The sequence below is a fragment of the Natator depressus genome, chromosome 6 (genome assembly GCF_965152275.1).
Source record: "Natator depressus isolate rNatDep1 chromosome 6, rNatDep2.hap1, whole genome shotgun sequence".
NCBI lineage: Eukaryota > Metazoa > Chordata > Testudines > Cheloniidae > Natator > Natator depressus.
This window is the reverse complement of record NC_134239.1, coordinates 12,390,920-12,418,214: the sequence shown is the minus strand read 5'-3', so window position 1 is coordinate 12,418,214 and position 27,295 is coordinate 12,390,920. Positions and strand designations below refer to the sequence as shown.

The window sequence follows — 27,295 nt, the reverse complement described above, 5'->3', positions numbered from 1 at the left end:
ACTTGAATGGGCTGGATCTCAGTGGCTGAGGCCTCTATAAATGACTGAATGCTGGCTTTTCTAGAGCTCGCCTCATCCCCAGATCACCGCTGGGGTGGGAAAGACCCAGAGGTCCCAATACAGGACTGTTCCCTGTGCTATGTTTTCTAGTGGCAAATGTTCCTGGCAATGTGGCTCCCACCCCTTCCCTACAGGAGCAATCCCACAGCCTGATGTGTCTCTCTGTTGAGGAGTTGAATCCTGTCTGATCTGTTGTCCTGCAGCAGGAGGCAGATTCTGGAGATCTCAGCTCATAAGCGGCTTGCTGGCTCTGTGAGATGGGAAATGGCCACCAGTCACTGCTCAGCAGCCTCCAGTTAGCAGGGCCCAAGTCTCTTACTGGTTTTCTAACCATCCCCTAGGAGAGAGGCTGAGATTGGGCAGCAGCCAGGTGTCCCCGAGGGTACTCACAATAGCTCCCAAGGGCATGTAGGGTGTTCTTTACCCCCTCTGCTCCTTCAGCAAGCACAACTCTTGACATCCAGTTCCAGTGAACCAGCCCTGCCCTCCCAGTGAACTCTCCTTAACCCTTTTGTGCCCAGCTTAGAGCTGCCTTGCGTGACATGCCTGCTCTAACAGTGGAAACTTGGGGTACATCTACCCTGGAGCTGGAGGTGTGATCCGGGGTTGAAATTACATCTCCAGTTCCAGTATGGACATACCCTTTGGCTATATCTACACTGGCGCCTATGCCGGCGCAGCTATGCCAGTGTAGCCCCCGAGCGGAGGTGTAACCTCTCCCAACAAAGGATTTTTTCTGTCGGTGCAGGAATACCCACTCCACAAACAATGTTAGCTGCGTCAGCAGAAGCCGTCTTCCCTCGGCGTTGTTGCGTCCACACAGGGGTGTTGTCGGCACAGCTATGTCGGGCAGGGCTGTGGTTTTCTCATATTGCTGATGGCTGTAACTACGCCCATGTAACTTTAAAATGTGGACCAAGCCTAAGTGTGGCCATCTTTGGGGGCTGGCTCCAGTGACTCGTGTCCACACATAGCCCATCCTGGAGCAGTGCTGCCTCTGGGGCTCTTACTGTGTTGACACAGCAAGAAGAAGCCCCACAGCAGTGAATCTCAGAACCTGGGTCACCTGACTTGGGCTTGTGGGGCTCACACTTCAGGACTAAAAACAGCAGTGTAGATGTTCCCACTTGGGCTGGAGCTGGACTGTGAAACCTGGCGAGGTGGGAAGGTCTTGGAGCTCGTCTCCAGCCCACGTGGGAACATCTACACTGCTCCATGGCACAAACCCAAATCACTTGACCCGGGCTCTGAGATTCGCCGCCATGGGTATTTTTGCTGTGTAGATGCAGATGCATCGTAACAAGGATGTGTCTGTGCCTGGTACGTAAGTCCCATTTCCTGCAGCCCATGGGGCAGATGCTCAGACCAGGATCGCGATCCGGCCCTACTACTCTTGCAGGCCAAGCCGTGGAGGTGGGCGCAGGAGCAGGTCCATGCTCTGTCTCCATCCCTCTGCGCTCTCTCCAATCCTGAGAGCGGGGGGCCAATGTGATACTGGCACACCACCATCCACTCTCATCCTGGCAGCAAGCATCAGCAGGAGAGGCAGTGTCTCATAGCAGATAGAGCACTGGGCTGGGACTCAGGAGACCTGGGTTCTGTTCCCTAGCCTGCTGAGTGACCTTGGGCAAGTCACGTCACCTCCCTGTGACGGTTTCCCACTCCGTGAAATGGGGACAGTGATACTGACCTGCTTTGTGAGGAGCTCTGAGATCTATGGATGGAAAGCTAGGGGTCATTATTATTGGCACTCCCTAATCATGGCTTGGGGATTCCAGGCTGCCCTCTATGGAGCCCAGAGAAGGCAGTGAGGGGGCTGTCTCGTGTGTGTCAGGGGAAAAATGCCTGAGGGCTAGGGACATGAAGCAGGGGAAGCGAGGGGTTTAGCTGCAGTGGGGTGTTTGCTCAGTAGTGGGGGGTGCTTTGGGCACTTGCAGCACAGAGGTTCCCTGCCTTGTACTGGGGCAGAGCCTGAGTCGCAGTGTGAGCAAATTCCCCGCCCTGCATCGGAGGGGAGTGGGATTCTGAACAAGGGCCATGCCGCAGGGAGCTGGGTCTAGCACAGGCTGCAGGTGTGACAAGGGCATCTCCTCTCCCGGCAGTGGCCAAAGGCTCCTATTTTACCTGCTCCCGCGTTGGAGGCGCGCGAGGGCCCATCACGTCACCCGCCATCAGCTTGGAAGGTCCAGAGGACACCACCCTGCTCTTTGAATCCAGATTCGAGAGCGGGAACCTCCAGAAGGCCGTCCGAGTGTGAGTGAGAGGGCAGAGGACGTGGGACTGTCCATGACAGGCAGGGGAGAGGGAGCTTTCCAGCTAAGCCAGGGTGCCCGGTCCAGGCTCTCTGTGGATGGCAGGCGAAGGGAAAGCTGGGATGGCCCTGGGGGGTGGCTGTATTAATTAGGACAGGGGCATTAGGAGAGGAACTGAAGATGTGCCTCACTGGGACGGTGTCTCCAAAGTGTTTGGATCAGCCCCATCCCAGGGAGCGGGCGTTGTCTCCCCCAGCTTTAGGAAGCACACTGAGCTGTAGCTGTCCCTTCTCTGCTGCAGCTCCCCCAATGGTTGCCTGCTGCATCACAGGGGAGGAGATTTGGCTGCCCCATCACCAGCCCCTCTGCCAGGCTGGGGGAACAGGAACTGGGCTTGACGGGCCAGGTCTGAGCCTAGAGGCTCCCCTTCCCCACAGCCCCCATGAGCAGGGAAGGAGGATTCTCTGTCCCGGCCCAGGTTAGAGCAGCCTGGGAGTTGCTCTACTTTGTGCCAGCCAGCAACGGTCCCAATACCTCTGCCCCCGTGTCCTGTGCACCAGGGTCTATGGGAAGGGAAGCTTAGGAGCCATCCTATGCACTGACTGAGATGGGTCATCCTGTGGGGAAAATAGGAGGTGCTCGTGTCTTTACAGGCTGTACCATAATACGGACACACAAGGGGGCAGAGGTCAGATTGCTCGGACACGTGTGAAGCTGGTATTTCCTAATGATCTAGAGCTGGAGTTGCCATTTAAAGAATATCCTTTTAACTAAGCTTTTTGCATATCATTGCATGTAATGAATGCTAGGAACAAAGCTCCCTAACAAAGCACAGAGCAGCACGCTGTTGAGAGATAGGGGGAATCTCAGTCTTTGTTCATAGCCTACACAAAGAGAAGTTAGAAACCTCAATCCTCTTGCTGGACAGTTGCAACGTAACATGACTTTATTGCTTAGAATCCAGAAAGGTACCACACAAAAGCAGAGTGAGACAAAGCAGGCTGCTCTCTAAGGCAGAGAGGTCCAACTCCTCCCTCCTTACTCTAGGCTGGATCTGTGCAATCTGGTATTTCAGCAGACTTCCCTATAGTCATCCCCTAGCTTGCAAGCAGGGCCAGGAAACTCCCTGAAATTTAGAGTGGTAGCTTATAATTTTAACTCAGTTTTCACAATGCCACAGGTGTAACTAGGGAATGCTGTTTGAATCAAAGTATCTAACACCCCTCCAGCAGAGCCCAATAGCCCGGCTGCTGATGTGCACAGAGCAGGTCTGCCTGTGGCCTTTCCTGTCCTTCACACAGATGTGTGTACAGGGAGAAGCTGCTCCAGGTGTCATTTTCTCTTTCCTCCTTGCAGAGGCCCTTACGAGTACGAGTTGACGCTGCGCATGGACCTGTACACCAACAAGCACACCCAGTGGTTCTACTTCCAGGTCAGGAACACCAGGAAAGGCATCACCTATCGCTTCTCCATTGTCAACCTTATGAAGCCCAAGAGCCTGTACAGCATGGGGATGAAGCCACTCCTGTACTCTCAGAGGGATGCGCAGACACACGGCGTGGGCTGGCGGAGAGAGGGGGGCAACATCCGGTACTATCAGTGCAGCTCCGAGGAGGGACAGGCGATGTATTGTCTCACGTGGACGGCATGCTTCCCCCATGACCATGACACCTGCTACTTTGCCCACTTTTACCCCTACACCTTCTCGGACCTGCAGCGCTACCTGCTGGCAGTGGTCAGCGACCCGGTCCGCTCCCAGTACTGCAAGCTGCGGGTCCTGTGCAGCAGTCTGGCTGGCAACACCGTCTACCTTCTCACCATCACCAGCCCATCCCAAAACCCCGCTGCCACTGCCGCCAAGAAGGCCGTGGTGCTGAGCGCCAGGGTGCACCCTGGGGAGACCAACGGCTCATGGGTGATGAGGGGTTTCCTGGACTTCATCCTGAGCGACTCCCCCGACGCCCAGCTCCTCCGCGAGCTCTTCATATTTAAGGTGGTGCCCATGCTCAATCCAGACGGGGTGATTGTGGGGAACTACCGCTGCTCGCTGGCCGGGAGAGATCTCAACCGCAACTATCAGACCATCCTGAAGGAGTCCTTCCCCTGCATCTGGCACACCCGGAGCATGATCCAGAGGTGAGGAGCAGGGCTCATTGACCTCGGTGTGTAGCACAGAGCAGCTAGGGCACCATAACTTAGCACGGTAAAGAGAACACTGTTGATTAGAGGCAGTGTGGCCTAGTGGTAGAGCACTGGATTGGAACTTGAGAGCGGGGCTCTATTCCTGGTTCTGTTGCTAGCCTGCTGAATATCCTTGGGCAAAGTCATTTCCTCGCTCTGTGCCTCAGTTCTCCCCTCTGTAAAATGGGGAGAATGACCCCCTTTGAAAATGCTTTGAGATTTACAGATGGAAAGTGCAAGAGAGATTACTATAAATATATATACAGAGAGAGAGAGAGAGAGAGCGCATACATAACCAACCAAGTTAAGAGACAATTATTAATGCTGCAAAGTCATTCAGTCTCAAACAAGGAAATGCCTCAATTAAGGTGATCAAAAATGCAAACTCACAAAGGGGCACACTACTAAGGTTGCCCTTGCATATCCGTGTTCTGTGATGCTCATCACTGGGCGTTGCAAACTGTAATGTATTTACCTTCACATCTCTCTGGTGAGTGGTACTGTGATCCTCATTCTACAAATGGGGAAATGGAGGCACACAGAGATGTCGGCCAATATGGGCAAAACTGGTGGTTAGGTTTGGGTGCCAAACTTGAGCTCTCTTGAGGCTGATTTGTCAGAAGTGCTGAGCCCCCACAGCTCCCTATGACAAACTGTTGCAGTGCAAGTGCTCAGCTCTCTCAAAAACTAGCCCTGAGGTGTCCCTGTCCGGACAACCATAAAATGGAGAACACGCAATTAATGATCACCGGCAGACATGTTGGTGAAAGTGGCTTGCCCAGCCAGGGAGAATCTTGCAAAGGAGCTGGATTCTCCATTTTCTTCATGCAGTCCCCTGCCTCGTTCCGGACACACACTCCTACATCTGCAGCAAATGGGGTAAGGTGCTACAGACAACAGCCTCATTCGCTGCACAGACCTGAATGCAGTCTGTCCTGTGCACTGAATGAGGCAGGAGTCCTGTGGAAAAAACAGCATGCGATCAGGTAATTATAGATGCACAAGGGGGGCAGAGTTAAGGTTGCACAGGCAGGTTTAATTCTGGCATTTCCTAACTGTTCTCCACTTGACTTTGAAGCCTTAGTAATGTTCTTTGAATTTAAAATTTTTTGGGTTCCCTCATTTAAAAAAAAAAAAAGAATAATAGAAATTTTATAATGTGCAACTGTAGAAAACCTACCCATGGCTGCTCAGCTGTGTGAGAGCTCGGGGCCAGGTGGTCTGCTGGTGTAAACTGTCACGGATGTCAGTAGTGCTGCTAGGCAGGTCTGCCAATTTTCAACTGAATTCTACTTTTACAGAGGCAGTGCTGCCTCGCAGCTAGAGCACTCGTCTGAGATTCAGGAGATCTGGGGGGGTCTATTCCTGGCTCTGCCACTGGCCTGACGGGTGACCTTCGGCACGGCACGTCCCCTCTCTGTGCCTCAGTTTCCCCACCTGGGACAATGGGGATAATGAGACTGACCTGCTCTGCAAAGCATTTGAAATTTACTGATGAAAAGTGCTGGATAAAAGCTAGGTTTTATTATTAATTATCGTGTGTCCCAGGGTCCCCTCTAACCCAGAAGCTTCTCTCTTCCACTCCCCAGTTATTCTGTGATGATTCTCAAATGATACCACTTCACTTTTGCATCAAATGTGATAACTGCTAAAATTTCCCTTTAGCCCTGAATTCACAGTCAGGTGTTATGTTCCCTTTTGCAACCATTCATTTGGTTTTATTAACAGATCCCGGTACAAGTATCACCTTCACTAATTTACTTCAAAAAATGAAATACGTCTTTGTAACCACAGCCCCGAACGATGGAATTTAGCGGGTGTTTCCTGAATCAACTAGGGTTCTCTAAAACAAGCAGGATTGAACAGATATAAAGCAGGCTTTGATTTTCAGTATATTGGCTTTTAACATCTGTTATTTCTAATCTGAAGAACAGGATTAATGTTTCTTATGCAGGATAAATCATAGCAAGGGGCCACTAGACCAGCTTCATACAATGAGGTAGCCGCTCCTGCAGTAGTTGGGGCAAGTAGTTTGCAACTGTCTATCAATGCGAGTCTCTACTGGAGAGTCATTAGCATGCACTATATAACGTCTATGCTGCAATTAAGCAGCCCCTTAGCCCAAGCCCTGTGAGCCTGAGTGAGCTGGAACAGGCCAGTCACGGGTGTCTAAGTGCAGTGTAGACATACCCTGAATGACTTCTCAAGCAGAACTCTCCCATCTGCACATTTTTGCAGCTCAAAACTGGCTCTGTACAAATTTTGCCAGAATAATCTGTCTCTGGGCAGAGCCCAGGCCTGAGAAGCATCATCCCTCTGGGACAGATTTTATGTGGCTCTCTGCGGCATTGGGGATGGAGTGTTAATTTCCTCCTGAATTGAGGAGTGTGTGATACCATCTGTGGCCCACAGGTGGTTACATACATGCATCCGTACATGTGTGTAATTGGCTCGGGATTTCTTCCTTTGTGCAGAGTCCTGGAGGAGCGGGAGGTTCTGCTGTACTGTGACTTCCATGGGCACAGCCGCAAGAACAATGTCTTCATGTACGGCTGCAACAACAAGAGCGCTCCTTCCCAGTGGCTCCATGAGCGCATCTTCCCACTCATGCTCAGCAAGAACGCCCCTGACAAGGTGGGTGTGGGAGCAGCCCACAGGAAGGGAAGGAGTTCCCCACAGCCCTTCTCTACATGCATCCAGCCCGGAGGAGAAGGATCATCTCTGCTCTTGGAGCCCCCTCACTGGCCACCATGGGCTGGGTGGGGGCCTGGCTGCGAGGCCTGGGCATCTCCGCATAGGAGTCCCAGTTTTGCCTGGAGTCTCTTGGAGCCAGCTGCTCATGTGCCAACTGTTGGGGGGTGGGGGGTGCGCGGGGGGGAATTTAAAAAAAAAATCACATCACGGAGCCAGGAAGGCTTCGGTGCTGTTCAGGGGCACAACAGAGCTGCCCCTGTAGTGCAGAGCGCAGGCTCCCCAAGAGCACAAGGGTGATTCAGGGCTGAAGGGACCTAGGGCCAGGGCCCCTGTGGAGAAAGCAGTGTGCAATCCCCCAGGTACCATGTATGTACAGCCAGGGACTGAATCTGCACTGGCAGCGGGGTGAAGGGTGCACAGGCAACCTTCAATCTGGCATCTCCTACCTTTAGACTTGTTCTCTTTGCAACACAGAATGCCCTGGCCCCACTGACATCAGTGGCAAAGCTCCCCTTGGCTTTGCAGGGGTAGGATCCTCTCCCTAGTGTTTCTGTAGGAAGCGTGTTTGCAACATACGCTAAGGGGAGGTTCCCAAACCCGTCCCATTCCAAGCCCTGGTTTTCAGCTGGGTATAATTTTTCTGGGTTTTAGCCATTGGGGCAGGAACTTGTCCTAGCAGCTTTCTGTCTTGGGTGGAATTTTTTGGATTGTTTCAGCAAAAATTATTCAGCAGTTTCCAAGAATGAGGTTAGGGACAAAGTTGTGCTAAGAGGCTAGTGCTGGCAGGGAAGTTACAGTAAATCTTAATGCCGTGTCGCTACGCCAGCTTGCTAGTGTTGGGTGGCCAAAAGGCACGGGAATTAGGAGAAACAGGATGGGGCTGTGTAAGGAATGAGTGGGCTGAGTATCAGGAAAAGCTTCCTAATGCTGAGGGGGCTGTTGACTGTGGAATAGTGTCCCCAAGGGAAATGAGGAAAGCCCCCCAGCTGGGACACGGGGACCCCTGGAAAAGGGGTTGTCTGTCAGGAGCAATCCCACCTTGGGGTAGAGCCAGGATCTCTTTCTGCCCCACCCCCGCACTGACCTACCCGGGGCATTGTAGTTTTCTTTCCACAGCTGTAAGTTTAAGGTCCAGAAGAGTAAAGAAGGGACGGGACGGATTGTGATGTGGAGGATGGGAATCCCCAACAGCTACACCATGGAGTCCACCTTCAGCGGCTCAACTCTGGGTAAGGGCAACACTAACCTAACATGTAGCTGGGCTGGGAGGGAGCTTGGGCGCTGGGAAATAAGAGTTTTGTTGGAACAAGGCTGTCCCCTGCCCTTCAGGAGTTCTGCCTGATTCCCCTCATCAAGCTGGGACAGAGCTCAGTTGGGCGGGCACCACCAGCGCCTCTGGGGTGGTACCAGCCTGCAGCCCCTCTTGCTCCCTCCACAGCTTGAGGAGATTTACATGGTAGACTTGCTGTTTCTTTTGCTGTTGGGCTGCTAGACTTTATAGGTGACTGGCCCTACCCAGCAGATAATCTCAGAGGGCCCCTGCTGCTGCGCCAGTAGATTTGATTCCACTGAGGCAAGCAAGAGCAGGACCCTCTCGCTGGGTTAGAAAGTTCTCTATGGGCTCCCTTGTTGTATGTCTGCTCCTGGGCCTTCTGCACGCTGCATGGATTTTCCCTCACTAGGGCCCCTTCTTACTCCAAGACATATTGTAGGAGGCCCTGCTATGGGGATAGTACCTGTTCCCCACTCTCCTGCATGAGGTCCAGGAGTCCCCGCAGCTGCTACAATAGTTCAAAGGGGGAGAACTGTGTTGATGACCGGGGATCCTCCCAGATAGCAAGTAGTAGTGGCGGGATGAGTTGGTCCCAAAAGCAGAGCTCCTTTGGGGAAAATTTACACAACATAGCCTTGAGGGTCCTGTGAAGCACTCCGCTAAGCCATCAGTCTGCAGAGGATAGCCAGAGGGCCCAAGTTTTTTAACTCCTTAGTAAATCGCAGACCTGGTGGAGCAGCTATAATGTAAAGTTCTTTGCGTGGTCTGTCAAGATTTCCCCAGGAAGGCCTACTCAGACAACGATCTTGAGCAACTCCAAGGCGATGGTTTGCATTTTAGTGTTCTTGAGGGGAAACTGTCTCTGGGAATCAGGTGGCGTAGTGCAGGACCACCAAGATGTACTTGAACTTAGTGATGCTTTTTGTGAGGGGTGCCCACCAAGTCATGGCAACCCTCTCAAAGGGGGTTCCCCATTAATGGGAGTGGGACGAGGCAGGCCTTTGGTACTCCTTGCGGGGTGCCGAGCTGGCACTCTGGACAGGAATTACAGAAGTCTCTAACTTCTTGGTGCACCCCCAGCCAGAAAAACTGGGCCAGAACTTGGGCCATTGTTTTCTCATGGCCCAGATGTCCTGTGGCAGGGACATCACGGGTGAGTCACAGGATGACACCACCAACTGAGCCCAGATTTCTTGGGTCTGTGGGTCATGGTCAATATGTACAGGTGGTCACCCATCAACTCGAACTGGGGGTACTTTCCTGCCCGGTGAGGTTCCATGACTTTCCCCGTTGATGCTGGTTACCTGTTTGTAGGTTTGACTGAGTGTGGGGTCTTCCCATTGATCTTGGGCAAAGCTGGCCCCCAAATTCCACATCTCTTCACTGCTGGGTTGCCTTGGGGTGGCCTCCTCATCCAGGGTGTCTCTATCTTGGTGTTCCCCACTGCTGGTGCCAGGGTCAGTGGGTGTCTTCCCTTCCCCTTCAAGGAGGTCTCGTTCAATGGCTGACTCCGGACAGTTGGACTCAGGACTTGCAGTGTGTAGGACCTTCGCAAATCCCCTCCTGTCATGGCCCAGGATAATGGGGTATGCTAGTTTTGAAGCCAGGCCTACATTCAGGGTTCTAGTCTCACCATTCACCATCACAGTGCCCAAGTTACTGTGATAGGGCTTCACATCACCATGAATGCACTGAACATGAATCATCCCCTCTGGCAGGCCTGGAGTCTTAATGAGGTCCTGGCAGATGAGTGTCTGCCCACACCCTGAGTCTACGAGTGCGGAAACCCGTACCCCATCAACTTTCACTGGGATCATCAGCATACCAGAGGGTTGTTTTTGGGCTCGAGCTTTGTCGATCCAGACCTGCCCATGACCTTCCTTGGGATGGAAGGATGTGTACAAATTGCTCGAGAACCACCTGCTCAGCAACCTCAGCTCCTTTACGCTGCTTGGGCTGTAGCCACCTCCAGCATGCATCCTTTAGCTGCTAAGCCACCATCCTAGGTCTGGCCCCTGGTGGATATGTCCTTCCCCTCAGTCGTTGCCAGAAGGTCTCAGGCGTGATGTCGAGGGCATCGAGGATGGCGCTTTTCAGGCACCCATAGTCTTGGGCGTCAGCCACCGAGAGCCTGCAGTACACGGCCTGAGCTGGACCCGTTAGGTATGGAGCCAAAAGGGTGGCCCATTGCTCGGGGGGCCACTTAGCTGCTGAGGCAACCCGCTCGAATGTGACCAGAAAGGCCTCTGGATCATCATCGGGCCCCATCTTAGCTAGGTGAAAGGGTACCACAGAGCTGGTTGGGGGGTCGCTTCTCCATCAGAACTGGGGCCTGCAAGGATCGGGAGCAGAGCAGCAAGCTGCTGCAAACACTGCTGCTGCTGCTTTTGGTGCTGGGCCCCCAGCTCTCGGATTAATTGTTGTTGCTGACTGCCCAGCTGCTGAAGAAGCTGCTGCTGCCGGCTCTCTGTGAGCCACTTTATCAGCATCTCCATATCCACCATGTCATGGTTGAGTACTCCTTCCTTCAATCCCATTTCCATGGGGAGCATTGTAGTTCACCCTTAGCTCGTCCCCTCGACTCGGGGGGGCGGGGGGATGTGTGTAAGGTCTGTGTTCTCCACCAAGTTGTAGGGTTCCTCCCTCTTGGGGTAAGGGCGCCCCCTTCTGGGGTCAAAAAGGAGTCAGCAGGCTAGCCAGAAATTCATCAGGCGGCCTGACCTGTGGCCACGCATCAGCCCATTGAGCTCTTCTTCTGGTCTGGTCTCCACTAGAGGACCCAACATACACTGCCAGTCAGCGGGAATCCCCGGTCCCTGGTTGGGGGCACCCCAAACACGCTAGGACTCTGGCCTCTTGGGGTGTGGGGGCTGAGCACTGAAACGGGCTATGGCCTCACTCTCCTGGCTGGGGCAGGGATGCGGGCTGAGCAACAAGCCAGTCACTGGCTAGGCGTCCCGGCCTAAGGTTTTGCGCCTGGCCAGCCCCCGAGACTGGGGACCCCAGGTCCACGCTGCTGCACCGGGTCCTACCCCGGGGCCCACGGGGTCAGTGGGGAAACAAGCAGTTGCTACCTTGTGCACGACCGGAGCAATGTGTCACTCTGTGGCTTGCAACCGGGCGACCCTTCCTCCAGCCTCCTCGGGCAATGCAGGGCAGGGCAGGGCAGGGCAGGGCAGGGCAGGGCTGGGCTGGGCTGGGCTGGGCTCCCTGCATCGCTGTCTGCCTCCTTCCCATCCGCTGCAACGCTGCAGGCAGGGCCCTGCTGCTCTTATTCTTCCGCCCCCCTACACTTCCTTCAAGGGGGCGGGGCGGGCTCAGCTGCGCCTCCCCAGGGAATTAACCCCCTTGGCACTGGAGGGAGGCCCGGCCCCTCTGCTCGCTCCAGGTGAGGCTGCCAGAGAGGTGGGAGGAGAACTGGGGAGGGCAGAGCCTGGAACACCTGGCGGGGCAAGGTGGGGAGGCACCAGAGGAAATGCCTTGGAGACGAAGGGGGATGGGGCCGTAGCAGCCCAGAGACTGGTGGGAGCGGAGTGGAGAGGGCTAGTGGGGGGTCCAGGGGGGAGTGGGAGAAGAGGGTTGCAGGGCTGAGAGGTGAGGGCTGGCTTTCTGAGCCTGGGGGAGCAGTGTGCTTGAGCTGGGAGGGGAGGATGCGGGGAGGGATGAAAGTGGGGCACAGGGAGGTTAGCAGGGGAGGGGATGGGGTCGAGGGGGCGGTGGGGCTAGGGATGGAGAGCCCGTGAGAAGCCTCTGTGCCAATGAGCAAGGAGATGGAGAAGGGGCAGGGGCAGGCCTCAGCGGGGTGTGTCCATCTTCACTCGGAAAGCTGGCGAGATCCTGCCCAGAGTGGGGGGCAGGTGGGGAGAGCCGAAGGGTGTAGGTCAGCGGTGGGGTTGTGGGGAGGGGGTGCAGGCGGTGAGGAAGGTGACAGCACCGAGGAGGGAGAGAAGGGATGTGGAGAGGAGGAGGCTGGACGTTCCAATGGCTGGAAGTTGAAGCGAGACCAATTCCGACTGAAATAAGGGGCACATTTTCAACAGTGTAATTAACCAATGAGACAACTTCCCAAGGGTCCTGGTGGATTCTCCACCCCAGGCAATTTTCAGATCCAGACTGGATGTGTTTCTAAAAGCTCTGCTCTGGTTCAACCAGGAGTTATTCCAGGGCGGTTCTCTGGCCTGTGCTATACAGGAGTTCAGATGAGATGATCACAATGGTCCCTTCTGGCCTTGGAGTCTAGGGGCTTGTCTACATGGTGCAGCAGGGCGCATGTGGTGTGAATTCCCAACCCCACTCATGCACTCACTGACTGGTGTGGACCCTACTTGTGCCCAACACCTCAGGGCACCTCGGCATCCACAGCCCACAGTGCACATTGCTGCATGCACAGACAAGCCCTGAGGCTCTAGGGCTGTGTGGCCCCAATTCCTCCCAAGAAGTGGGAGCAGGAGGTGAGTGCGGGGGCTGACTTGCATGCAGACAGCAGGGGAGAGGTCCGGCAGCAAACTGTGGCCTGAAGGCAGAGCTAAATCCCAGTGCTGCATGGTGCCAGCTAGGCACATTGCTCAGGACAGCCCTACCCTTTCAGTGCCCCGTCGGCCTTGCTGCATGGCATGGAGCCACAGGTCCAGTGCTCTGGAGCAGCTCTGGGACAGTTTGGGAGGACCCCTTCAGGGCGCCAGACCCCCTTCAGGTCTTACTCTGTTACCGCCTCCCAGGACTGAAGCTCTAAGCCTCAAACACTCGTTTCACGCCGCAAGCTCCCTTCAGCGAGTTCGCCTGAGCTGGGCACCTGAGGGAGCAGGGCACCCCCCAGCTTAGCATGTGCAGAGATTCAGCCAGGGCTGTAAAAGCAGCAGGGTCAGTAGCGTATGGACCAAGGCGTGGCAAGTCCTTGGTTAGCACAGAGAAAAGAAAGTTATGGCTTGGTCCATTCTGGATCCCCAGAGCCTCAGCCACATGGCATGACCCCCTTGGCTCCCCTTCTGTCCCTATGTGCCCCTGTGTCCCAATTCCCAACCTGGCCCCTCCTCAGTCCTTTGTTAACCAGCTGGTCTCACACGGCTGGCTGCCTGTGGAGGACTGGGCCATCCATTGTCGTTGCTAGGTACCAAATGTCCTGCCATTTGACATTGCCTCCATGGACTCTCCAATGGCCTGGGCCCCAAACCTGAGACAGCAAGCACCAGCCACACCTTTCTCATAGCCTGCCCGAGAGTCAACAGCCTTTTCCCACCCCTAGTTAACCATGCAGCATAGAGGGGAAACTGAGGCACACACGGTATTCATACAAAACACAGAAAATCCCCACTTTGTCACACAGCTGCATTGAGATCTAAAGTGCCATGGAGCCAAAGGGCCCCAATAGCAGGGAGAGCAGCCTGGGGAAGGTGGGTTGTGCTGCTGTGTGTGCTCTCTGCTGGGCAAACCCCAAGAATGTGGTGGGGTGGAAAGGCGGGCGCCAGGACCAGACTGGTGTACTGTGAATCCAGGGCCCTCACCCTGTGTCTCTGCCCCTCTTTCAGGCAGGAAGAGCGACTCCCACTTCACCTCAGAGGATCTCAAATCTCTGGGCTATCACATTTGCGACACGCTGCTGGATTTCTGTGACCCTGACCGCACCAAGGTGAGAGCTGGCTCCACGCAGCCCTGCTGCAGGGGCTAGGGGTGGGACAGGGGTGGGAGTGAACAGGGGCTGCTCGGGGCTTAATTTGTGCCAGGGCTGAGCCCTGGCACCTCCGGGCCTGGCACCTCCGGGCCTGGCAGTTCATAGCCCCAGCACCCCTGGGCCTAGCAGTTCATAGCCCCAGCACCTCTTTCATTACAAATTAAGCCCTGGGCTGCTGTCTGTGGGTCCGAGCACTCGCTGGATTCCAAGTTTCCCATCAGTGGGAAATGGTGTCGAAAGGCCCGAGTGCTGCGCCCAGGGAATTTACACCCACCGGTCCTGCTGCTCCTCCCTGGGCTCCGTCCCTCATCTCAGCCACCTCTTTGGCATCTCGGTCACCCAGCCTAGGAGCCTGCTGAAGCCCCAACCCCTCCTCAGCTTTCCAGAGCTGCCAGCCTCTTCCCTGCCTTGTGCCTGCAGGCTGAGCCACACAAACATACATGGAGGGGTCCACCCTGGGCATCTTGTGACTATAGTGATGAGTGCTAGGCTCCACAGTTGCCCAGGTCTGGGCTTGCTGCAAGCCTGGGGATGTGCTCAGGGCATGGGAGAACACAGACCGGGGTGGAAACACACTGAGAAAAGGCAAGCGGGGCAGAGGGAGTGTCAGACATTAGGTCCAGGCACAGTGCAGACTGAGGGACACATGGAGATACCAGGACCTACACCAGCCGTGGCCACACCAGGGGTGTGGGACGCAGGGGAGGAACAGTGTTATACCATGCGTGGCCACACTGGGGGATAGGGACCCAGGCAGAGGAGCAGGGTTATACCAGCTGTGGGCACACCAGGGGCGTAGGGACGCAGAGGGAGGAGCAGTGTTATACCAGCCATGGGCACACCGGGGGGGTAGGGACGCAGGGGTAGGAGCAGTGTTATACCAGCCGTGGGCACACCAGGGGTGTAGGGATAGAGGTGGAGGAGCTGTGTTATACCAGCCATGGGCACACCAGGGTGTAGGGAGGCAGGCAGAGGAGCAGTATTATACTAGCCGTGGGCACACCAGGGGCGTAGGGACTCAGGAGAGATGGCACCTTAACATATGTGTTTGCAATCACTGTGTTCCTTTGTGCACTCTGGAATTACTCTGCATTCCAGGGATGCTAGCGCTCTTCCTGCAGTGCCCTGGCCATTTGCCAGCCCCTGCCAAGGATCTCTGTGTTGTTGACTCAACAGTGTGCCCTTGTTGCCAAGAAGGCCAATGGCATTTTGGGGTGTATAAGTAGGGGCATTGCCAGCAGATCGAGGGACGTGATCGTTCCCCTCTATTCGACATTGGTGAGGCCTCATCTGGAGTACTGTGTCCAGTTTTGGGCCCCACACTACAAGAAGGATGTCCGTCCAGCGGAGGGCAACAAAAATGATTAGGGGACTGGAACACATGACTTATGAGGAACGGCTGAGGGAACTGGGATTGTTTAGTCTACGGAAGAGAAGAATGAGGGGGGATTTGATAGCTGCTTTTAACTACCTGAAAGGTGGATCCAAAGAGGATGGATCTAGACTATTCTCAGTGATAGCAGATGACAGGACAAGGAGTAATGGTCTCAAGTTGCAGTGGGGGAGGTTTAGGTTGGATATTAGGAAAAACTTTTTCACTAGGAGGGTGGTGAAACACTGGAATGCGTTACCTAGGGAGGTGGTGGAATCCCCTTCCTTAGAAGTTTTTAAGGTCAGGCTTGACAAAGCCCTGGCTGGGATGATTTAGTTGGGATTGGTCCTGCTCTGGGCAGGGGGTTGGACTAGATGGCCTCCAGAGGTCCCTTCCAACTCTGTTATTCTATGATTCTATGACTCTCTGTACTGGACATCCCAGTCATGGAATCTTTGTCAGCTCATCCAAGTGTCTGAGCCCTGGCTGCCATGTTCCAGAGTCACTGCACGTGGGAGCCAGGTTGCCCCTCTGGCCCAAGCAGTTTGTCAGTACTCAGGGCCTTGCAGGTTTGTTTCTGTTAGGAGGAGAAACAGATACTTCGAGTTGGGGATATTCTAGGTATAATCCCGTTCAGCTGAAAAGTATGCAAGCAGAGTTCTGTTCCACTGAGCACAGAAGGAACAAACAGCAGCAGGCAGTGTTCTTGCTCAGAAATCCCCCAGGTCTGTGCCCAAAGAGCTGTGTCTCTGCTTCCTACCAGAGCCATGCTCTCGACTGCTTGTCTTGCTGTCTGTGGCTTTTCTTTCTCTTACACACAGCTTGCCATGCCATCCCCTAGCCCATGTGTTCGCAGCCAGCCCTGGGTTGCCCTCAGACCACACAGTTTAACTCTGCCATGTGGCTGAGTGCCTTGGGCAGTAGCTTCTATTGTATTTGTCTCTCTCCATAAAGGGGCTTAATTGCTCCTTCCCTTTAGACTGTGTGTGCTGCAGGGGATGGGTTTGGCCAAGCAGAGACTCATGGAGTGCTCCCAAAAGTGAAACTCCTTCCATTGGAGGTGTGTGTGAGCTCTTGCCTCTCTACTCTCAGTTCCTGCAGTGTCTGTCCGAGCTCCAGGAGCTGCTTCAGCATCAAATCCATCAAAAGCTCAAGGATCTGGGCCGTGGGCAGGACTCAGACGGTGCCTGGAGCGACATCTCCCTGTCAGACATTGAGTCCAGGTACCGCCGCCCTGTCACCCTCCAAGGAGAACCCTCCTGAGCTCTGCTGCCCCAGGGACCCCTGGTCCATGGCTGGCCAGGCCCATCTCCGGAGGAGCCTTGGAGGGAGGAGGGTGGGCTGAGCCCTTTGCACTCCTGGCAGAGGGTGTGCTGTGCCTGACTGGGGGAAGGCTGGCTGGCCCCATAAAACCCACTTCTCTGATCCTAGAGACCCCAGAGCTGCGGGGCTGTGCTCCTGGCCCGCGTTGGGGAACCCCCAAGCGACAGCTGCCCCCAGCTCATTCTGTCCCTAAAGCCCCAGGCCTTGGCTGCGCCCAGCACTCGGGACCTGCCAGGCAGTGTGAGTTCAGCAGGAGCCTCCTGGCTCACGGCAGGGAGGAGATTTCTGCTAGCAGGGGGCTCTGAACGCCACAGATACCGGCAGAGCGAGATCCAGCGGCTGGGAGCTGAAGTGACAAGTCCAGAGGAGAGAGAAGGGGCTGGGTTCAGCAAGGAGGGGAATGACCATCGGAACAGCTGGCCTGGGCGAGTCTCCGCCACTTGACATCCGTAAATCCAGACTGGATCGGGGTGGCTGGGGGCTCAGCTGGGGGTTCTGGGCTGGCTGCAGGGATGGCTGGGGGGGGCCTGTCTTTTCTGCAGGGTGGTCCGAATGGGCCCTTGTGGCCTTGGAAGCCAGGAATCTGTGCAAACAGCTAAGGGGCTCTCTTTGCCTGGCGCAGCACCAGCGGCTCCAACAGCTCGCAGTCCGACGGCCTACCTGCTCATTTACTCAGCATGGCAGAGAAGGTGAGAGCCACGCGGCTGCGGAGGGATGTAACTATGGGCAGTGCCCAGGGGGCAATGTGAATGAGGGCTAATAGACCCCTGTGCGATGCCCCATGCCCAGCCCCCGGAAGTGAGGCCGTTACACTCCACATGGGGTGGCCATTCTCCTGCTAGCTCCCGGCTCCTCGGCTGCCCACCTGCCATTCTAGGAAGGGGCTGCTTAGGGGCTGCGTGGCGCCTGGAGGCAGACAGGGTGACGCTCTCTCATGGGAGGGGGCCAGGAGCACGTGGGGTGTGAATACAAATGTTTGCAGCACGCTGGAAATGGCGGGGCAGCACAGTCTGGCTGGGCTCCCTGATTCACTGGCGATCCGGGCTGCCCGACTCACCCTTCACCCTCCGCAGTAAGAGCTTTGGGTGTTAGGAAACCAGCTGCAGCGCCCGGGGCTGAGCTGGTCCCAGCGATTGCCGCAGTGGGAGCAGCCCAGGGAGGGCTGGGGCTGGGTCCGTCAGGGCTGGGGTCTGCTGCTGTTGGCCAATGCTGGAGGGGTGTGTGTTGCTGAAGCACCGTAGGCGAGCTGAGCACCCCAGGGCCAGGCCTCCTGCGGACGAGGGTAGCGGGATGGGCCGGATGGAGGCCAGTTTTGCAGGTGACGTGTTACCATCCCTTGGCCTCGGCATGGGTTTCTTTGGCTCGATTGACGGCTGTGGGTGGTCGGGAATGGTGTGTTTCCTGGGGAGCAGGGCTGTCCCCTGGTGGAGCTGTGCTGAGCGCGGGGTCCTTGCTCACCCCACCAGTTCCATCAGAAGAAGAAGAAGCGGCTGCGGACGAGGAAGGAGAGGAACGAGCTGCGTCAGAAGTACGCCTTGAGCCAGGGGCAGACGTGCCAAGACAAGACCCCGGTAAGGAGCACGCCAGATGGGGCACACCACGGAGCTGCCTCCTCCCTGGGACAGTGTGGCAGGGGCCTGCAAAGGCCTCCCAATGGACGAGTCCTCCATGACGGGCCGGCCTTGGGTAGCTCTCTGGCTGGTTGAAGGGTATTGTGGGTGCAGTTCTGCATGTGCCCTTGTTCAGCTTCCTGCCCTGCGGGGAGGGAGGAGCAGCCTGCAGGGAGACTGAGGCCTTGGCCACATACACACGTCGCAGAGCGACTCACGCCCTGGCCACATTGGTGGGCTCCGTGACCTGGGGCCCTTCCCAGTGCGTGTAGTTCCTCCCCTGGGGGAGCGCCCTGGCTAGTGCTCGCTCTGCCAGCAGCTGGCAGAGGGTGTGTGGGAGGAGAGGGTTGCTTTGCTTTCTTTCGGAAATGCCCCTCTGGGTCTTCTTGCAGGTGGCTGGGGAGAGAAGGTTGGGGAGCCCCACCTGCCGGACCCACCAGCCTGTCAGCGCGGTGGAGGACAACTCTGGCAAACAGGTGCAGTGCAGTTCCCCTCTCCCTCCGCTCACAGCCACAGTACCATCTGCTTGGCCCCACTGCATAGCTAGGGCCAGAGGGTGCTGCTGGTGCTGGGCTCCCAGGGACTGCAATGGGGTCTGCGCCTGCGACACCAAGTTGGGGGCGTTGGAGATCGTCTGTCTCCCTGACCCCTGGCAGAGGATGGAGTCTGAAAGGGCTCTGGGTTCGAGACACTGTAACCCACTCTTGCAGCGGGGATGGACATACACACGTAGGGCTCTTCCCTGGCAGCAGGGGCGGGGCAGCAGAAGGCTCATCCATGCCAGCAGGAGGAAGCAGACACACACACACACACACACACACTGAAAAAACACTGACACTCTCTTAATTATTCTCCGCTGCCCGCCACCCCACGCACCCAGATCTGGTGCAGGGTGGTTCAATTTTTACTCCTTCTTCCTTTAACGTCCCTTCGCCAACTGCCTGTGCCCTGCCTGTCTGAGAGCCGGGCATCCGCTGCCATAACCCCGACTCCCCCATGCAACCTGCTTGTTTGTCTCAATAACCTGTTAGGTCTGCTCTGGGACCCCATGTTCGTACAGCTCCCAGCACGGTGAGGGCTGAGACCTCCAGCCGCGGCTGAGGTAGCAAGGTTTGACCCCAGTGCCAGGGGCCATGGTGAATGAGGGGGGCGCAGAGGTAGAGCAGCTCCTTCCCAGCTCCCGTCACTGCAGGGTCCCTATTTCCATTCTGATAGGGTGGGCAGAGGGAGGAGTATGTGCCCCCCCTGAGCACGACAGGTCTCCTGTGCGTAGCTAAAGGGCTGGAGCAGACCTGCGGCACTGCAGATCAGGGCGCTACTGAAGGAGAATCGCTCCTACAGAATCGGTGTGTTCCAGCTCATACAGTAAAGTCCACAGGGATCAGGTGGGAGGCCCAGGGCAAGAGCCAACTTACCCGCTAGATTCTCATGGCAGATGGGGATTTTACACTGGCCAGAAAGCAGCTGTCAGAGCACCCCATTCTTGCTAGAAAATGGGGCTGGACTTTCAGAAGAGCTGCATACTCTGGTGTGTGCCGGCCCTGAGCTCTCTGGAAACCTGGCCATCTGCGTCACGTGGGAGAGGCAGAGCCCTTCCAGGTGTGGCCCAAGCAGCTTCACTACAAGCAGTGACATGGCTGCCGTGTGCACAGGCCCATGCCTCGTTTCCCGAGCCGGAGCCGTGGCAGGAGGCGTGGAGACAGGCTTACGGTGTCCATGTTTCCCCACACAGGGCAGGACTCCAGAAGCTGGTCTCATTTCAGATCTGCAGAGGAGAAAACCTAATGCCCGCCAGGAGAAGCTACCAGGTCTGGGTGCAAAGTGGTCTTGGCACACGTCGTGTGCTAGAAAGGGTGTGTGTGTACATGGGTGTGTGTAATTAGGGAGTAACATGAGCTGGTCCATAATTAAAGCTGCTACCAAGTTTCCATTATAAACTCAGTTTTGTCACTCCACCTAAAACTCACAAACCAAAGGAATTGCAGGCTCAGAATTGGGAGACTAGTTCTGGGGCAGAGGTCGAATTTCTCTGCCACACTGGAAATGAATTGCCCAACCTGCTCCTTAGCTATAGATGCTCCAAAATAGTGTTCTTCACAGCCCCAAAAAGCTTCAAACGCTGGTTTGCCCTCCATAGCAACCAAGCCCTGAGAGCAGGAGTAAGATAAAATGTAGCTACCTTGCCCGGGCTGAGATGCAGTGCCCAGCTCCAGGGTCATTCCGTCCAGTCCCCTGATCCAACTCCCATTGTCTTGGAGGGCACCAGATGCCTGCTGGAGACCTTAAGATCCCAGGGTATGTCTACACTATGCAGACTATATTGGCATAGCCCCCTCTTGTAGATGCAGCCTATGCCAATGGAAGGGGTTTTCCAGTCACTGTAGGAACTCCAGTTGTTCTTCGAGCGCTTGTTCATGTCAATTCCAATCAGGTGTGTGCGTGCCACATGCACAGTTGTCAGAAAGTTTTCCCTTAGCAGCTCCCATCGGGTCGGCTGTGGAGCCCCAGGAGTGGCACCTTCATGGCGTTCAATGACTCACAAATATATTTGTGGACAAGTTGGAGAGAGTCCAGCAGTGGGCAACAAAAATGATTAGGGGGCTGCGGCACATGACTTATGAGGAGAGGCTGAGGGAACTGGGGTTATTTAGTCTGCAGAAGAGAAGAGTGAGGGGGGTTTTGATAGCAGCCTTCAACTACCTGAAGGGGGTTCCAAAGAGGATGGAGCTCGGCTGTTCTCAGCGGTGGCAGATGATAGAACAAGGCGCAATGGTCTCAAGTTGCAGTGGGGGAGATCTGGGTTGGATATTAGGAAACACTATTTCACTAGGAGGGTGGTGAAGCACTGGAATGGGTTACCTAGGTAGGTGGCGGAATCTCCCTCATAGAATCATAGAATATCAGGATTAGAAGGGAACTCAGGAGGTCATCTAGTCCAACCCCCTGCTCAAAGCAGGACCAATCCCAATTTTTGCCCAAGATCCCTAAATGGCCCCTAAATGGCCCCCTCAAGGATTGAACTCCCAACCCTGGGCTTAGCAGGCCAATGCTCAAACCACTGAGCTATCCCTCCCCCCCCGAAAGGTTAGTTAAACTAACAGTAATAATTTCTGATAACCCACTACCATCGGACCAGCCATAACCCACTACCATCGGACCTGCCTTCTTAGAGGTTTTTAAGGCTCGGCTTTACAAAGCCCTGGCTGGGATGACTTCGTTGGGGTTGGTCCTGCTTTGAGTAGCGGGTTGGACTAGATGACCTCCTGAGGTCTCTTCCAACCCTGATAGTCTATGATTCTATGATCCTGATGACCAGCCCTTCCTCAGTTCCTTTTTACCGCCAGTGACAATCGTTGGAACTGCGCTCTCTTGGTTTGCAAGTGCTTCCCTTAGCATTCTTTCATATAGTTAGCTTAGCCTAGTTTAGTTGTAGTTAGTCTTAGTTGTTAGTGTTTATATTGTCTATAGTGAGTTTTGGGAGCGGGGTTTCCTCTAGCCTCCGGGACATGCCGCGAGCCCAAGGCTTTAAACCCTGTGGAACCTGCAGCAAGCCTATGCCAGCGAGTGACCCCCACAACTCGTGTCTGGGGGAGATGCACCAGACAGAAAGGTAAAAGAACTTCAGGGCTTTCCGCCCCAGAACTAAAAAGGAGCGAGATTTCTGATTGAAGCAGTTGCTCATGGAATCTGCCCTTCATCCCCAGTCTGCTGCGGACCGCCAAGACCCCACACCGAGCGCGTCTGTAGGGAGTGCCCTGGCATCGGTAGGTGACACGCAGGGGCGGCAGGTTTGTAGAAATGTTGGTGGTGCCCAGAACCCGCCCCCCACCTGCCTAAGGCTCTGGGAGGGAGTTTGGGGGGGGGGAGGAGGTCTGGGGTGTAGGTTGGGCTGGGGCAGGGGATTGGGGTGCAGAAGGGGTGAGAGGTTGCGCTCTGGGAGGGAGTTTGGGTGGGGGAGGGAATCTGGGGTGCAGGCTCTGGGATGGAGTTTGGGTGCAGGCTCTGGGAGGGAGTGCAGAGGGTTGGGGTTCAGGCTCTGAGAGGGAGTTTGGGGGCAGGAGAGGGTGTGTGGGAAGGGGGTGGGGGTGCAGGCTCTGGGACGGAGTTTGGGTGCTGGGTGCAGGCTCCGGGCTAGGGCAGGGGGTGGATGTGCAGGTGGGGGTGAGGGTGCAGGTTCTGGGACAGAGTTTGGGTGCTGGTTCTGGGCTGGGAGTGGGGATGCAGGCTCAGGGAGGGAGTTTGGGGACAGGAGGGGGTGCAGAGGGAGGGGGTGCAGGCTCTGGAACAGAGTTTGGGTGTAGGCTCTGGGCTGGGGCAAGAGGTGGGAGTGTAGGAGGAGGTGAGGGGTGCAAGCTCTGGGAGGGAGTTTGGGGCCAGGTGTGGGAAGGGGGTAGGGGTGCAGGCTCTGGGATGGAGTTTGGGTTCTGTGTGCAGGCTCCGGGCTGGGGGTGCAGGCCCTGGGAGGGGGTGGCGGTGTGCGGTGCTTACCTGGGGCTTCTAGGGTAGGCCGGGAGTCTCCATGTGCTGCTACCCCCAGACACTGCCCCCACAGCTTCCCATTGGCCTCAGGGGCGCTTGGGGTGGGACACAGACCCACCCTGCCCAGGGGCTGCAGGGAGGGGCCGGCAGGCAGGTGGAGCGAGCAGGCAGGAAGCCGCTCATCTCTGCAGCGCTGCTGGTGGTGAGTGGGGGCCCTGGGCTGTTTTAAATGGCTCTGGGGATGCGTGGGGGGGGCGCCCATGGCAGAAGGTGGGGCCGAGGGAGAGACCCGGCCTCAGACAGTGCAGGAGCCGGGCCCGTGGTGCCTGGGCACCGCAGGCCCATGGAACTCGTCGCCCACGGTGACACGGTGCTGAGGAAGCACGCTAGTCTAAGAGACCCGGCACTGGCGCTCTCTGGCACCGCAGCGTGCACAGACAACCCGGCACCACTCGCACTCACTGGTGCCGTACAAGCGGCATAGAAAAGCCGACAGGGGGCGCTCCCTGGTGCAGAAAACAGTGGCACCTGCAGGCGCAGTACTGGGGCGTTCCGTGAAGGAGCCCTCAGCGTCCAGGCAGCAAGAGTCAGCGCCGTCAACTTCGGTTCCCACGGGGGACTGTCAAGTCTGGTGCACGACTCCCAGGATGGGCAGTGCCACGTGGAGGAGTTGGAGTTACCCTCCACCCCAGGACTTAATAGCGATGACAGCTCCTCAGCCCCCCGTGATCAGAGATAAGCCCCCTGGTGCTGCCACGACCTGCACCATCTAGAGGCAAGCTGGCCATGATGCAGCGGTCACCCTCTCCTGCCTGGCACCATTCGCCTTGACACCTCTCCAGATCGCCACCCTCAAGGCACTGCTGTCTGGCACCGGACTCTGCAAGGGGTTCCCTGGCACCAGTGGCACGATGCTCCCCAGCACCAATGAGGGAGCGGCAGTGATCCCCAGCTCTGAGAGAAGATTGGCACTGACCCTCAGTATCATACTCTCAGAACCAGTTCCTGGCATCGGATCCACGATATTGGATTCCCGATTTCAGTCCCCGACCCAGGTGTCTCCACACTGGTCCCCTGCATCATCAACTTGGCACAGGTCCCCGGCGCAGCACCATGCGGCGCCACTGTGATCATCTCGGTCGAGATCCGTGTCTTTGGACTCGGATGGTGACTCGTACTATTCCCGTCACAGCAGGCATAGATCCGACAAGCCATGGAGGAAGGCACCAATGGCATGGCAATCCCAGTGGCAGCCTCTGGCGCAATGGCCTTTTTGGGCTCCCGTTTGGTGGCCTCGGAGCACTGACCACCCAGACAGCCCAGGACCGGCCTATGCCCCATGGTTCTGAGGCGACCGTGGCGCAAGCCCCACAGCCGGCTCAGGTCGCCACCGAGGCAACTCCGAGGCATGACTCATTGCAAGGCCAGGCTACTGTCACCTCAGCTATGGTCACCATAGAGGTCCCAGATGCTGAACAGGAGGAGGTCAGGGAGCTGGAGGGTCAGAAGGACCTCGTACAACCTTTGGCCTCCTCATCTTTGTCCCCGGACGAAGCAGTGGTAGGAGCTTCAACCTCGGGGCCCCCCACAATTGACCACAGGGCCACCAGGACCTTCTACGAAGGATTGCCCGTAATATGGGGTTACAGGTGGAGGAGGTGATGGAACCTGAAGACCCCATGGTTGACATCCTTGCGCCAAAGGACGTCCAGGGTAGCTCTGCCACTGATAAAAACTATCCAGAGCAATATTAAGACTCTATGGCAGACTCCTGCCTCAATCCCGCCCACCGCCAGGGCCCTAGAGCGCAAGTACTTCGTTCCCTCCAAGAGGTACGAGTACCTGTTCTCTCACTCACAGCCATGCTCCCTCATAATATCGGCAGTGAATGAGAAAGAGAGACGGGGGCAGCAAGGGCTGGCCCCTAAATCCAAGGAGTCTAAAAGGATGGACCTTTTTGGCAGGAAAATATACGCAACTCGTGGGCCTCCATGTTGAAGTTTAAGTAGCTGATTCCGCCAGACTCCAGAGCCAAGTTCTCGGCTATCATTGATGAAGGGAAGGCAGTGGTGCGAACCTCCCTCCAGGCTTCATTGGACTTGGCGGACTCAGCTTCCCGCACCCTTTCCTCAGGAGTAGCCATGAGGAGAAGCTCATGGCTACAGGCATCCGGGTTGCCCCAGAGCTGCAGCAAACTCTGCAGGACCTACCATTTGAGGGCACAGGGTTATTTTTGGAGCAAACAGACTCCAAGCTGCACAGTTTAAAAGACTCCCGGGTGACTATGAAGTCATTAGGTATGCATACCCTGGCAACCCTGTTGGATGCCTTTCTCCCGATTCCTCTTGTGCACAAGCCACTTCTCAAGATCTGCAGAGGCAGAATGGAGGTAATTCTGGTGGCCCGAGCATAGCCCCGACAACAGTGGTACACCATGCTCCTGGAGCTGTCAGTGGACACTCCAATCGAGTTACCACTGCATTCTGATCTGATTACTCAGGACCATGGTCACCTTCACCACCTGGACCTCCAGTCATAGAATCATAGAATATCAGGGTTGGAAGGGATCTCAGGAAGTCATCTAGTCCAACCCCCTGCTCAAAGCAGGACCAATCCCCAACTAAATCATCCCAGCCAGGGCTTTGTCAAGCTGAACTTAAAAACCTCTAAGGAAGGAGATTGCACCACCTCCCTAGGTAACCCATTCCAGTGCTTCATCACCCTCCTAGTGAAAAAGTTTTTCCTAATATCCAACTTAAATCTTCCCCACTGCAACTTGAGACCATTACTCCTTGTTCTGTCATCTGCTACCACTGAGAACAGTCTAGATCCATCCTCTTTGGAACCCCCTTTCAGGTAGTTGAAAGCAGCTATCAAATCCCCCCTCATTCTTCTCTTCTGCAGACTAAATAATCCCAGTTCCCTCAGCCTCTCCTCATAAGGCATGTGCTCCAGCCTTCTAATAATTTTTGTTGCCCTCCGCTGGACTCTTTCCAATTTTTCCACATCCTTCTTGTAGTGTGGGGCCCAAAATTGGACACAGTACTCCAGATCAGGCCTCAGCAATGCCGAATAGAGGGGAATGATTACTTCCCTCGATCTGCTGGCAATGCTCTTACTTATACAGCCCAAAATGCGGTTAGCCTTCTTGGCAACAAGGGCACACTGTTGACTCATATCCAGCTTCTTGTCCACTGTAACCCCTAGGTCCTTTTCTGCAGAACTGCTGCCTAGCCACTCGGTCCGTAGTCTGTAGCAGTGAATGGGATTCTTCCGCCCTAAGTGCAGGACTCTGCACTTGTCTTTGTTGAACCTCATCGGATTTCTTTTGGCCCAATCCTCTAATTTGTCTAAGTCCCTTTGTATCCTATCCGTATCCTCTAGCGTACCTACCACCTCTCCCAGTTTAGTTTCAGAGTAACAGCCATGTTAGTCTGTATTCGCAAAAAGAAAAGGAGTACTTGTGGCACCTTAGAGACTAACCAATTTATTTGAGCATGAGCTTTCGTGAGCTACAGCTCACTTCATCAGATGCTGTAGCTCATGAAAGCTCATGCTCAAATAAATTTGTTAGTCTCTAAGGTGCCACAAGTACTCCTTTTCTTTTTGCGAATACAGACTAACACGGCTGTTACTCTGAAACCTGTCATTATGCAAGGCACTGCATTTAGCCGTATGGAGTGGAAATCTATCAACTGCATCCGATGAAGTGAGCTGTAGCTCACGAAAGCTTATGCTCAAATAAATTGGTTAGTCTCTAAGGTGCCACAAGTACTCCTTTTCTTTTTCCCAGTTTAGTGTCATCTGCAAACTTGCTGAGAGTGCAGTCCACGTCATCCTCCAGATCATTAATGAAGATATTGAACAAAACTGGCCCCAGGACTGACCCTTGGGGCACTCTGCTTGATACCGGCTGCCAACTGGACATGGAGCCATTTGATCACTGGCCGTTGAGCCCAACGATCTAGCCAGCTTTCTATCCACCTTATAGTCCATTCATCCAGCCCATACTTCTTTAACTTGCTGGCAAGAATACTGTGGGAGACGGTATCAAAAGCTTTGCTAAAGTTAAGGAATAACACGTCCACTGCTTTCCCATCATCCAGAGAGCCAGTTATCTCAGCACAGAAGACAATTAGGTTAGTCAGGCATGACTTGCCCTTGGTGAATCCATGCTGACTGTTCCTGATCAATTTCCTCTCCTCTAAGTGCTTCAGAATTGATTCCTTGAGGACCTGCTCCATGATTTTTCCGGGGACTGAGGTGAGGCTCAGTCGCCTGTAGTTCCCCGGATCATCCTCCTTCCCTTTTTTAAAGATGGGCACTACATTAGCCTTTTTCCAGTCATCCGGGACTTCCCCCATTCGCCATGAGTTTTCAAAG

The 27,295-nt window shown here is 55.4% G+C and overlaps 1 protein-coding gene across 1 annotated transcript in view; it reads left to right on the top strand.

The window, feature by feature from the left end:
• AGBL2 (AGBL carboxypeptidase 2) overlaps positions 1-27,295 on the top strand; it is a 50,429-nt gene that overhangs the window by 8,947 nt on the left and 14,187 nt on the right. Inside the window, exons 7-16 of the mRNA XM_074954478.1 lie at positions 2,163-2,313; positions 3,669-4,448; positions 6,968-7,127; positions 8,290-8,416; positions 13,986-14,086; positions 16,593-16,723; positions 17,446-17,512; positions 18,290-18,394; positions 18,826-18,909; positions 20,166-20,241. Of these exons, the coding sequence (XP_074810579.1) occupies positions 2,163-2,313; positions 3,669-4,448; positions 6,968-7,127; positions 8,290-8,416; positions 13,986-14,086; positions 16,593-16,723; positions 17,446-17,512; positions 18,290-18,394; positions 18,826-18,909; positions 20,166-20,241 (1,782 nt within the window). The remainder of the gene's footprint in view (positions 1-2,162; positions 2,314-3,668; positions 4,449-6,967; positions 7,128-8,289; positions 8,417-13,985; positions 14,087-16,592; positions 16,724-17,445; positions 17,513-18,289; positions 18,395-18,825; positions 18,910-20,165; positions 20,242-27,295) is intronic.